At 35.6% G+C, this 14,169-nt stretch overlaps 1 protein-coding gene across 1 annotated transcript; it reads left to right on the top strand.

The window, feature by feature from the left end:
- The first annotated feature begins 1,556 nt into the window (after nucleotides 1-1,556).
- On the top strand, nucleotides 1,557-4,428 carry LOC143601076 (putative 26S proteasome non-ATPase regulatory subunit 3). The gene is made up of 8 exons (XM_077078578.1): nucleotides 1,557-1,635; nucleotides 1,769-2,073; nucleotides 2,161-2,265; nucleotides 2,492-2,523; nucleotides 2,606-2,660; nucleotides 3,392-3,502; nucleotides 3,603-3,842; nucleotides 3,908-4,428. Exons 1-8 carry the CDS (start codon nucleotides 1,557-1,559, stop codon nucleotides 4,136-4,138), a joined length of 1,158 nt encoding a protein of 385 aa, XP_076934693.1. The 3' UTR covers nucleotides 4,139-4,428.
- Nucleotides 4,429-14,169: the final 9,741 nt, after the last annotated feature.

Genomic DNA, 14,169 nt, shown 5'->3' with positions numbered 1-14,169 from the left:
AAAAACAATACTAATGCATAATAAATCCTAATAAACATATGGCTATTTATCCACAAATCAAAAACTAAAAATGTATCTTCACTTGTGGTCTAGTGGTACGAAGATTTGGTTCTCTTGAGGAAACCTAAGTTCGATTTCCATTTATGTTATTTTGGGTGAATATTGGCAATGAATGATGCAAGATTGTCCCTTGGGATCCCAAGCCCACCCGAGTTTTCGTCCCACCGTGTGTTACACTAGAGAGTTATGTTCTTTGTGGCCGCACAACGACAACTCCGAAACCAGCTTGGGGGCCCGGTTAAGACACTAAACGCAAAAAGAAAGTCGTCGTTTAAAAAAAGAAAAAGAAATTGAAAATGTAAAATGACAAGGGACTGTATGAAGCAAATCTGGTCCAAATGTTGCATGTTGTAATAAAACATTGACCAAAAGTGTAAAATTACAGATACTTAACTTGGGGCAAAAGCCGCTGATTTTAAAATCAACCAAAATTCCAATACAACACATAAATAATCATTCAGGGGGTGTTTGTTTTTTCTTCAAACATCTTCAAGGGAGCTAATGTCTGCAGGCGCGCAGACATTACCCTTGAAGACTGTTTGTTTTTTTTCTTAAAACAGATCTGAAGTTATCTTCTTTCATCTTAAAAGAAAAGCAAGGAAATCTTGCTTAAAACATCTTCACAAAAAAACCATACTCTTCTCCCTTTGCAGCCACCCTCTCATCCACTGCTCCTACCACCGTCCGCCAACACCACCACCCACCGTACGCCGCCACCACCACCCCCGTACCCCGCCGCCACCGTCCACCACCATCCACCGCCACCACCACCGTCCACCACCCACCATCCATCACCACCACCGTCCACCACCCACCATCCATCACCACCACCGTCCGCCACCACCACCACCATCCATCACCGCCACCACCACCATCCATCACCCACCACCACCACCACCATCCATCACCGCCACCACCACCGTCCACCACCCACCATCCATCACCACCACCGTCCACCACCCACCATCCATCACCACCACCGTCCGCCACCACCACCACCATCCATCACCACCACCGTCCACCACCCACCATCCATCACCACCACCACCATCCATCACCGCCACCACCACCATCCATCACCCACCACCACCACCATCCATCACCACCACCGTCCACCACCAACCAAAACCATCCATCACCACCACCCATTGTCCACCACCGCCACTACCCACCGTCCGCCGCCACTACCACCATCCACCACCACCACCTTCCACCACCCACCAAAACCAAATCGGCATGGCAAGCAAAGTCTAAAAACTAGATGTAACTTGAATAAATGACTTCTATCTTGTGAGATAAGTTTGACAGTTATGCAGACAGTATCAGCTTATAAAAACAAACAGTCTTATATTTTCAGCTTGCAGATCTTCAGACCACATCTTCAGTTGCAGACATGAAAACAGATGAAATCAGCTTGCAGACAGTTTATGTCTGCAAAAACAAACAGCACCTCAGTTAACAAAAGTTTGACATTTCAATAAATTTTACAGAAGACAATGAGTGAAGAAGATGTTGAGATGAATGAACAGCAGGTTCCTTGGAATTCAACTTCATCTACTGTTCCTCTATTGCAGCGTAAGTAAGAATCGCTGTTATTATTTGTTTCATGTATTATGTTTCTCAATCAAGCACTGTTAGCATTTGAAATTGATAAATTTATAGGTTATTATTATAGGCTTTATCATGTTCGTGAATCAATGACTAATAGCACTTATATGCTATTATTTGCTTTATAATCGTGAAGTTCGTAGGATTTTGAGAGCTGTTAGGTTGACAATTGCGTTGAGAAGGAAGTTAAACGCTTTCGTGATTTCTTCGTTTCTAGGTCTTGCACTTGCTCCTGGATCGGAAACATATCAACGGTTATCTTCATATCTTCCAAAGAATAATCAAAACAATATGGTAGTTGATACTGCATCATCTGCTGCAACTGTGAAGCATTCTCCGGAGCTCGAGATTTACTGTTACTTGCCTGTGCTCATATTCCTGATTGATCAAAAACAATATAACGAGGTCATATTTTTTATTTCTTTATTTATTTATTTTGGTTTCATGGGATTTCAACATTGGTTGTTTACATAACTTTTACTCGTCGTGTAGGCTAAGGCTTGTTCTTCAGCAAGCGTTGTCCGTTTGAAGACCTTGAACCGGAGAACAGTTGATGTTCTGGCTTCTAGACTCTACTTCTTTTACTCTCTTAGCTATCATCATCATCATCATCGTACTCAGTATATCCCACCAATAGCAATGCTATGGTAGGGTCTGAGGAGGATAAGATGTAGACAGCCTTACCTCTATCCCATAGGGATAGAGAGGCTGCTTCCGGTGAGACCCCCGGCTCGATAGTAGTTTTGCATCAAGCCTTGGACATAAGGCACATAGCACTCAATCATCGGGACACCGGCTGATTGGTTGCCCTTGTCTTAGCTATGAACTTACTAATGAACTCTCTGATATCCGGGGGTGCATGCTGAGCTGTACTTTATTGGTTTATTATTATTAGTGTTTATCAATGTCTAACTATTGTATTTCTGTTTATATGCAGTAATCTTCTTGCTTTTCACCGGACTGCTACATTGCGTCATGATGAATTGGGGCAGGTTTGTGTCTTGCATCTTGCTACTGTTGAGAATTAGGCTTGTAATTGAACTGAGTGTTTACTGAAACATTAATGAACCGTTAGGCAGAAAGTTCGTTTCTTTAATTAAAAAACGAACATAAACAGTTTCTTTTGTTTATATAGTTAAACGGATGGGCATGAATTCATGTCTCGTTCGTTCATTTATTTATTTCCGTGAATGTTTGTTCATTCAAATTCGTTTATGTTTGTTGTTAGTTTATTTTTGTTTGTATGTTTGTTTAAGTTTATTTATCCTTTTTAGTTTACGTTTTTAAAAAAGATTATATAAATTTTATGGGCACATTCCAATTTAGTCTAGTTTAATAACTTTTTTAAACCCCACACGTTCATGGACACGTTTATTTTTTTAGTGGACAAACACGGAATGGGAAAACCTTGTTCGTTTAATTGTTCATGCCCGTTCGCTTTGTTTACGTTCGTGGACCGTTTGTTTATACTGTTAAGTTAATGAAAGAACATAAATGCATGCTAAACCTCCATTTTCATATTCATAACAAACGATCACAAACAAGAAAACTATGTTCGCTTAATTGTTCATGTCCGCTCGTTTGTTAGATTAAAGTCAAACGAATGAACACGAACATGCTCTATTCGTGTTCGTTCGGTTCGTTTACAAGCCTATTGAGAATGCTTATTTTTTTATATCAGTTTTATTTATTTTATTTTTTGTGAATGTGATGTGATATGCAGGAAACACTTCTAAACCTGTTACTTCGCAATTACCTTCATTACAATTTGTATGATCAAGCTGAAAAGCTGAGGTCAAAGGCACCACGTTTTGAAGCTCATTCAAATCAGCAGGTATAGTATTCAATAGTAATAATAATTGTTAAATTACTTTATGTTGATGCTTGATGAACTTTGTGAATTTAAATACGCGTTCTGTTTATTATACTTTCAGTTTTGCCGGTACTTGTTTTACCTTGGGAAAATTAGGACAATTCAGCTAGAGTATACTGATGCCAAGGAATCTCTTCTTCAAGCTGCACGTAAAGCCCCTGTAGCTGCTCTCGGGTTTAGAGTTCAATGCAATAAGTGGGCTGTGATTGTGCGGTTACTTCTTGGAGAGATCCCGGAACGAACTGTTTTTATGCAAAAAGGCATGGAGAAGACGTTGAGACCATATTTTGAGCTGACAAACGTGAGTCTTGATTTTTGAATTTAATAGTAGATTATATTGGTATAAAGTTATTTCTCAATTTTCAGGCTGTTAGAGTCGGGGATCTCGAGTTATTCAAAACGACAGCCGAAAAATTCTCCACCACGTTCAGCTCAGACCGAACCAACAACTTGATCGTGAGGCTTCGCCACAATGTCATAAGAACCGGGCTCCGCAACATCAGCATCTCCTACTCCCGAATCTCTCTCGCTGACGTGGCAAAGAAACTAGGACTCGACTCACCAAACCCTGTAGCAGATGCTGAGAGCATCGTCTAAAAAGCAATCCGTGACGGTGCAATAGATGCGACACTAGATCATGCAAATGGTTGGATGGTGTCTAAAGAAACCGGTGACATATATTCCACAAACGAGCCTCAACAAGCGTTTAATTCTCGAATCGCGTTTTGTTTGAATATGCATAACGAGGCGGTCCGAGCCCTTCGGTTTCCACCAAACTCGCATAAGGAGAAAGAGAGTGCTGAAAAGAGGAGAGAGAGACAACAGCAAGAACAAGAGCTTGCAAAACATATTGCTGAGGAAGATGATGACGACTTTTGATTGTAGGAATTGTTTTAAGGTAATAACTGTCTGTTTCATTATGTTAAAAAGTTAAATTATTGGATTTTATCTAAACATTGCGCTGTTTTTTTTTTAAATTAAGTAGACTATGATTTATCAAAGTAACAATTGTTTGTTATATGGGATTTCATGTTTTTGTGACAACAACAAAGATCAGTTAATTAATTACAATTATGTCATGTGGTTTCTTTTACTGTTCTATGGATGTGAAAATTAAATTAATAATTAGGCTCCAAACCTTTGCACCTCTCAATTTTCCTCATGGTTGTACAAATCTCGCCTAGGCGCAAATTAATCCCTAGTCAGCACCCCACTAACTAATTACCGATTAATCGCTTTCTGGTCAAGATCGGTCACAATTAAAAATTATAGATATATAATTTGGTACAAATGTATATTAAAAAGTAAATATAAATTCAAATCCGACTAATTGTGATTAATCCTTACTAATTCCGATTAATCACAATAGTCCCTAACCACCCTGTCTAGCACTTAAGGATTTTTACAAAAGCAGCCATGGAAACGGTCAAGCTAATTAAATTGCCGCCTAATTAATTCAATTACGTAGCTAAGCTAATTTGTAGTACATAGAATAGTGGGTCAGTTCGTATTAGTATTTTTTAGCAAGCAACTGCAGAGGATTAGTTATAGTAGTTTTACTTTTCTTTGTTTAGCAAGCAACTGTAGGGAGATACAAGGACGAGGAGTCATCCTGGAGTGATAATTGATTTTTCCGGAAATCGAATTTCCCTCATATTAGCGGAGGGGATCCTCGAGGGCAGGTACTGTAAAGCGGATGAGTTCTTCCGTTACTATCACATACCCGACGGTGCATCAGGTGGGGGGTGCGTTGGATTTCTTCACCTGGATATATACGAACCAAGTTGGGGGTGTTCAAATATTCTGTATCCGAAATTTCTGAAAAAATTTGAAATCCGAAAATGAATTATCCGATAATTCGGATATCCAAATTTCTGATAATTTTTATTTGGATATTGATTATGTAATGTTCGGATAGTTCGGATATTCAAACTATACAAAATATTTTTTAATTATTAAATAATAATTACTATATATAATTTACGGATACTTTTTGGATGTTTCGGATATTTTGGATAATTTTTGGATATTTAGGATAAATTTTCGGATATTTCGGATAATTGTTTAGATACACTGGATAGTTTTCAGAAACTTTGGATAATTTTTTGGATGTTTAGAATATTTCGGATATCTGAAATATTTTTAAAAGTAGTTCTTAAAATTTTGGGATGTCCGAACTTCGAGTATCCGAAATTTCATATTTGGATTCGCATAGTGAAATCTACTGTCCAAAATGTCCGGATATCATATTTTTAACACCCCGATGTGTGAGTGAAATAACGTGCTTTAAGTGTTTAATATTGTGTGTTTTCATTGTTTATATCTATCGAACACGACTACTTTGTTTAGTTTTATGTTATAGGTGTCTGAAGCTTAAAGGAGCTAACCTGGAACATTCAAGACGGTTAAAACACGAATATTGGACGTGATTCGGAGGATACAAATAGATTGGACATCAAAGTAATGGAATATGAAATGACACAGAGTTAGAATACAAAGACGTGGCCGCAAACAGGGAGAAAAATGGAGTTGAGATGAAGATTTTATGAAGAAAACGATATATTTAAGAAAGTTGTTAGAGTAGCTTACGATGGCGTCACCGTAGCTTATGGTGGACCAGTAGGCCTAAGAATCTGCCTTACGGTTTTTATTTTCTTCATACCCCACCGTAGCTTACGGTGGCCTGACCTTAGTTACGGCGGGCCTGACGCAAAAGTTTTTTTTGGGGGTTTTCTTCCATATAAAAATCCTGTTAAACCTAAAGTCATTATTCATTCACACCCTAGCCACCAAGGACGATTTTGAAGCAATTCTTCATCATCTTAACACCTCTCAGTCACCAAAATCATCCATGAATTCATCCTTCCAACCAAGAATCAAGAGAACCAAGATGCATAGGCAAGGCTAAACCACTTGTAATTGCTTCAGATGTAGGGTTTGTATGAGCTGATTGTTTTTGTGACTTCCATCTATGATTGGATTCAGTTTTGATTTAATCATTCGGACAATCTAGCTTTACGTTTATATGAACTGATTTAACAATTGTTTTTTTGGGATTCGGGTTTCTTATCAATCAATTGGTTTGTGTTTATCAACATTTAGGATGAGTTCTTATCGTCATTGAACCGTTTACCTTTGAACATTAGTTTATTTGGAGTCTTATACTAATAAATGGTTAATTAGATAGATTACGATCTGTTGTGTCAATTTGTCAGATTAAGTTATGTGAATCATCATAAGCAAACTAATGTTTCTAGTAATTATTTATAAATTAGTTAACGAACCATGTATATGTTGTTATCCATGAGATAGGATTTACAATTATACAATTCATTGCATTATCTAAACTTGAAGTGTAGTCAGTAGTCACACTTTTTTCATATTTATTTTAAAACTAAAGTAATCGTGTTTTCATAAGCAAATCTTTGAAACCGTTTGACATCGCCTATCCTTCTAGCATAATTAGTTGTTAAGTATTGAACTTGATTAGCACTTTTCATCAATTCCTTGTGGATTTGACACCTTATTTTCCCTTGCTAGTAAAGACATTTTATAACTGTTTTTATTGAACTTTCGACATCGATCACAACCCTAGACCAAGTGATTAGTTATTGGGGTGAGTTTGAGATTCTTAATTAAGTCCAAAAGGACGTTTGACACACAAAAAAGGTCATTATTAACTTTTTCATAAAGTCATAATCTCGTAACTTATCATAGCTCCTTATTTACACTACTTATAAGTTAAAACATAAAAGGCATGATGACTTTTCCAAACACCTTATCAACTTATTAACTTTTAGAAAAAGAAAACGTTAATAAGTTATAAGGATCATAAATAAGCACTCCTAAACACCCTCTTAATTCATGCCTAATGTTGAATTTCAAACCTCGGATGAACATTTATGCAACATCAAGCAAATGGATACAATGTAGGAATATATCGTCCAAGACTTTGCCAAACGGTCCTCTCCCTCTCTTGTGCCTCACTGCCCGAGCATTGTCTATCAGGGGATTTATAAACAGTTTCAAGGAAGAGCTTAGATTAGATTCACAAACCGAGAACAATTTGTAAGGCGATGAGTTGTTAAGATATGTAGGCTTAAACCAGGTCTACGTTTCGGAGGAGGCACATGATAGGGTCAGCCAACCCTTGTCTCGCGGTGTAACAACCCACATTTTAGGCCTATAATTTTTTTTATTTAAACATAAGATTTAAATTTCCAGCCTTGATTACAAGAACAAGAGTCTAGAATACTTGGCCCAAATAACTTGAAGCTTTAATAACCAATTACACTATAACACAACAAGTTTGAGACATTAGGCTCCACCCTCTCCGTAAACACTTACAATGGGTTCAGGTCTTGATTACCAAGCCTAACTTAAAATTTTAAACTTTGGTCTTTTATAAACTTAATATTTTATTATCCATTTATAGTTTAAAGATTATTCAACTAATTTGTAAAAATTACTAGCTTACCACATATAACTCAAAACATGAATATTAATATCAATACATACGTAAATCGTAGAATATAAACCCCCCCCCCCCCCCCCCCCTTGCATCTAGCATACTAAATAACCAAATTAAATTGTGATTGAAACATAACTATGTATTCTATTATTAATATTATAATTATTTTTATAAACTACAAACCACCTAAATTACTAACTTAAAATATAACTATGACATAAGTATTATTATTATGTTGTAATTAATGTATAAATAACCCTGCTTCCTACATACTAAGCCAATCAGTTAACTTCCGCACTAAACAAGATCAAGGATTTCAAATTTGTAAAAAAAAAGAAAATCATATCATACGTTTGGTTACACCACACCTGTATAAATCTTTTCATTATCTCACCAAATCTTCTAAAGATATAACCAAAGTCAATTACTTGCAAATTCTCCCATAATCTCATCATCTCTGCAAGAATCCCTCAACATCCTTCCATATCTTTTTCAATTCCAATGTCTGATATAGGAAAATCAATGTTGCAGAAGTTGTGGCCAACCATAGTCCATACAAACCAACTCTATAAGATCCCTCAAAATAATCTCCTGATCATTCATTCTCCTTAACAGTCCATTATATTTTTTCTCAATTTCCAGCCATAATCTTTCTGTTCCAGCCCCTATTCAATATCTTGAAGGTCTCCTAAACTGATTTCTTGTGCTCTTTAAAAAAATCATCAAGTATCTATCAAATCCTGATCAAGGTTAACCAAGAATTTAAACTTTCATCCTTGAATTGGTTATCACATACACATTCAAAACTTTGTAAGCTTGATACAGGTGTGTGTTAATCTGAATTCTTATCATTCCTAACTTATTTCACAGAATGTTACATCCCCTTTTACTACCATTAGCCCTATCTGTACCCATCAAGAATGATTGTCCCTTCATCACACAGTTAACATAATCCCTCGACACGTATTGCAAGTTTCCTTGATTCTTTCTTTGATTTAAGTTTTGATCATTCACCAACTAAATTCACAGAAGATAATAAACCTCGAGATATTATATTCCAGCTCCTCGCCAAGCCATTGGATCGGCTCACACGGAAGGTCATTTACCTATTTGAAGATCATAAGAGTCGTGTGTTCCAGTCCTACCAAGAGGTACAAAAACTATAATCCGAAAGCCTTCGTTTTCGTTTATTTTGAGTTTTACACACTTATAGGCACCATGGATATCATACTTGCACAATATTATAAAATCAATATTTTCCAGTAAGCATAAACATCCCAGTCTTTCCAAAACAATGAGTCACTTTTGAAAAGATCATACACACAATAAATATGATATAACTAAACAACTTACGTGATAAAAAGCACTTATAAGCCGAAACCATGATATTTGTTTGAAAACTTCCAGGAGTAATTTTCTCCAGAAAGTATATGTATAAACTAAGCGTTTGAAAGAAAAATCACCTTGTTTTAACATACGGGTTAATCACACGGTTAAACCGAATGTTAACGGGTTAAAAACCCGAAATCAAAACAAATATTAATAACATCAGACCTAGACCGCTGCCCAAACTTATATCTACTGCTAATACCAAAATAATAAGTCATCCTAGTATTTCTATAATAGATTATAACTTTTACGAATAGCAATAACCGCACGAATGCGTAAGATAGCAAAAATGGTCGAGCGAAACTAAAAAGCTAAAAACATAAAAGCTACGTGTATATATATATATACATATATAGATTATTATCCTCAACAATATATCAAAAATGAGAAGGATTGATAGATGTTTCAAGACCGACGCCTCTTAGAACCGCATAATAAGCGATTTATGCCTAAAAGGCGTTTCTAAAACTTTTTGTAAAAGCATGCCATTATGTAAAATACGCCTAACGGTGTTATAAAATGTTTTCCTAAAATTTTAAAATGATAAACTATATCCTAATTATACGATGACGCTTTAAAACGTGATATTCACCAAAACCGACAACTAGAAACATGTATTTTTCAAATCACACATTTTCTATAAAATACTTAAATCCAAAAATGTATTTTTACTTTTTATAACCTGAGGTAATTTTTAACTATGATTACCAATATTTTATTCCCAAAAGCTATACACTTATTTATATACTTTGAACAAATAACCTCATAAGCATGGGGCTAATGTTTACCAATATCTTAAAGTTATAGTCCAGTGAATATTCACCCAAAACCAAAGTATTTTGAATATGTAAGTATCTTACCATTATGTGTTGATAAGTGTAGATATATAAAATCTTACGAACATGCGTTTTTATTAAAACCGAACAGTTAACCATTATAAGACCCAACGTAGTTATTAAAACTAAGAAGTAAAGTATTATTATTAACAACATAATTTATTGATATACATGAACTACATGTTTAGGATACATATCAATCTAGCATAAACCTTAATTATATTCTCACAAGAGAAAACTTGAACAATTATAATTAAGAAAACTTTGTCCTTTCACATATTGCAATATGCAATGATAATCCCTAATAACCAAAATAAAATCGTAACCTTAATCTACTTAGGTCACATGCACATTGTTTTTTTACACATATTACTTTTAGTGACAACTTATATGGATTTAGGGATGTCTATTATTTGGAGCCGTCTTCGGCATAGCATACAAGATTTCTTTATTATTTGTGTCTTCACGCATAGACCCAGGTGAGTTCATGCACTACCCTTTTTCTTAAATTTTTGGATGGATACATGCTTCTATATGTTTTTAAACTTATTGGTGTATTAATAATCAAGACCGATTTAGCTGCCTTAAACAATCCCCGACTTTGTAGCACAATCATTAACTTTGAAAGGAGCCACAGGATAAATGGGTAGTACCACACAGTGGGCCTACATCATGGGACGACCACCCGCTGAATGATAAAATGCATATCTTGTGACATATAGTTGAGCCATTTGTTACTTATGTTGGGCAGATATAAGTGTAATTTGACCCATAACAAAAAGAGGTATGGGTAAGGGGTATTTATTTTAGATGTTCACGGGTCGTGGACACAGGTTTGATTGTGAACTTGCTTAATGTGCACCATACTATTTAGATCATTTTTATATATATGTTTTCATAACTTAAACTCATGAACTCACCAAATTTGTAGTTGACCCAATTATTTTAAGCATGTGTTTAGGTACTTTTATTCGGATATGGAGATTTAGAGTCTTAGACAAGAGTTCGCTTGGAGATAGAAGATCCTTTTAGAAGACTTATATCGAACCGAAGAGCTTAACCTAAAGAAGCCGTACATTTTCACCTAATTAGATGGTAGTTGAATTTCTAGCTTCGTAGTTGTATTAGGCATTTGATTGTAACTTTGACCTAGTGTCTTAATATAAATTTGTTACCTTATTTCCGCTGTATTTTGGTTGGTATTCAATCGTCACATCCAGCCCTCTAGTCGGGCGTGACACGTGGGCTTAGTTAGGCTTTTCTTGGTGATTAGGTTTCCAAGGGTTTTAACTATAAATAGGTTTACTTATATATTTATCTCATTGTACTTGTAATCTTGTATTGCATAATAATAAGAAACCCTAATTGTCGTAGTGGATGTAGACCAGTCTAGACTGAACCATGTTAAATCCTCGTGTTCTTTATTTGCAGTGGATGTAGACCAATCTAGACCGGATCATGTTAAATCATTGTGTTCTTTAGTTGCTTTTGTATTCGTTTATTCATGTGTGTTCGGTTAGTTTGTGTTATTCCTAACATGAGTCTAGCTCTTGAGTATGAAACAAAGATCGGGTCATCCTCGAGCTGGAAAGGGGTCAAGTGATCTGGAAGCTAGTTTGACTATATATGCTTTTGTCAGTACATTATGTATATAGGTGTTTAACTATATTACATTGAGGGAAAATTCCCAAAATAGGCCAAATGAGGAGAGAGTGTCTCAAAATAGGCCAAAATTTGATCAAATCCCAAAAGTAATCCTTTGAAAACCATCGGCGTCGACGCATTTGGATTCCCGCCGATGGTTTTCGTCTACCAATGCTACAATGACACGTGTAAAGGAGTTGACGCATTCCGATGGTTTTCCAATGAAATTGGTATGGACCGATAATTTTGAAATGAAAATCATCTCCACGAAAACCATCTCCAAAACTCATCGAAATCCGTGTTTTTTTGAAATTCATCTGCTCAGTCAAAATTACATTAAGATTACATCAAAATCTTGTTTAAATGCCATATGTAAAGTCAAATACTACATTTCTACTAACAAGTTAATATCTACTATTACTGACTTAAACCATAACAACACTCTGGCAAAAGGCAATTTATGATTTATTATCGGCCTATTAACGGGCCATCTACAACTTGTAACTCTATCGACAACTCAATAGTTTATTTATGACCCATTAATGTCCACTAGTGATTTATAACATTCACCCAATCACACTACAACCTTGTGATTCTTTATTTTGCCTTAGACAAACAACAACCTTGTGTCATTATTGGCATTTTCACCTGTGGTCGACATGATCACATTACAACTTGGTGATTCATCACGCCACCCTTAGTGATTCATGTCTCTACTTTAGCCTCATTTCAACTTATGACTTCTTTGTCACTTATGAAGGCTAATTACCCTACAATCTACAACATTTTAGTTATTCATGTTACATTTTTGCTATACTAACATCTAAAATATCAAAAATGTTTGCACCCATTTACAACCAATATATTCCTGAGTTAACTTAAAAGTAATTGAAATATACATTATCCATATAACTGTCTTTTTTTAAGCATATACAGCTTCTACCACATGTTCTACCATGTTCACTTATTCCTCATTACAACGGGCGTGGTTATGATAACCCTAATAACACCTTGGTACCGTATGTGAGCTAACATATCAGCCAAGTATCGTAGTCCACACACTATACACATGCATTCCTAGTTACTTTTAAAACGAGAATTTACAATACAAAGAATTTATCTTACAAACCTTCATAAAACATAACATATGAGCTTCATATTCTAGAATTTATGCCCCTGCAAAGACAATGATGGAGAAAGGATGGTTAAAATCTAGATGGTAGTAGTAACACTTACAGTTTCTTTTCATATAACAAACTATGTTTTTGTTTTCCATTACAGTTTCTTTTCATTTATTTTGGATGTGGCTGAAAAATGGTATTTTTAAGTGAAGTAGAGAAAAGTAAATATTATCCTGAAACAAATGTGATGAATATAATTTTTATGCTTTCAACTAATGAAGCCCTTTTAAGAATCATTGAAAAAGAACACTTTGTAATTATGTTTGTACATACCTCTTCATGTTTGGTCTGTATAAAGGAGTTGATATCTGTCATTACGTCACACAGCCCAAAGGATGTATCGATTTCTTTCAGCTTAGGGGTAGACAAATGTCCCTTGGTGAAACCCGTAATGGTAGGCCATTTGCTTATTTGTAAAGTTTCCAAATTTGGGAATGAGAAACCCATCTTCCCTAAGCAAAATCCCTTGAGACCTGAAAGGTAAATTAGTTTTAAGGACCTAAGACGAGGTAACATGATCTCATTCACTTCGGCATCAGATTCGTTTTCCTCTTCCTTCACAACTACCTTTATATAAGTGCAGCCAGTTATACATAGGTCTCGGAGTTGCACTAGACTACCAACCATGGAACATGTAAAGATATGTTCCAAGGCGAAGCAACGTTGAATGTCTACGGTCGTTAGATTTGGAAATTCCAGCACCATCCATCGATTGCTCCTCCATAAATACTTGAGAGTAATTAAACTGTTTAAATTCACTTGTCTTAGATTTGGAATTTTAACAACAGCTTGTGATTCTTTGACGTCAAGATTATTTGTCCTTTCAAATGCTGATACTTCAAATACCTCATTTAACTGACCACATGATTTTAGAGTAACCTTCTCAAGCTTTTGCAATTGTTGGAGCGCATGGGATGGAATAAGAGTTGTTCCAACATCTCTCTGTACTAGATTAATTTCTATAAAATCATAAGAAGAGCAAGACGTCATCCCTTTTGAAACTTTTGGATCTGAAGATGTCGGGAAAGTGGTCTCCAACAAAAAAAGAAAAAAAAGACAAGACAAGACATTTGTTATAAGCTACATCCTTGCAAAGAGTAAAACAAA

This window comes from Bidens hawaiensis, unplaced genomic scaffold, assembly GCF_021521415.1.
Source record: "Bidens hawaiensis isolate Kalapana, Puna unplaced genomic scaffold, B.hawaiensis_p1.1 tig00055324_1, whole genome shotgun sequence".
Lineage (NCBI taxonomy): Eukaryota > Viridiplantae > Streptophyta > Magnoliopsida > Asterales > Asteraceae > Bidens > Bidens hawaiensis.
This window is presented reverse-complemented; position numbering and strand designations above follow the sequence as displayed.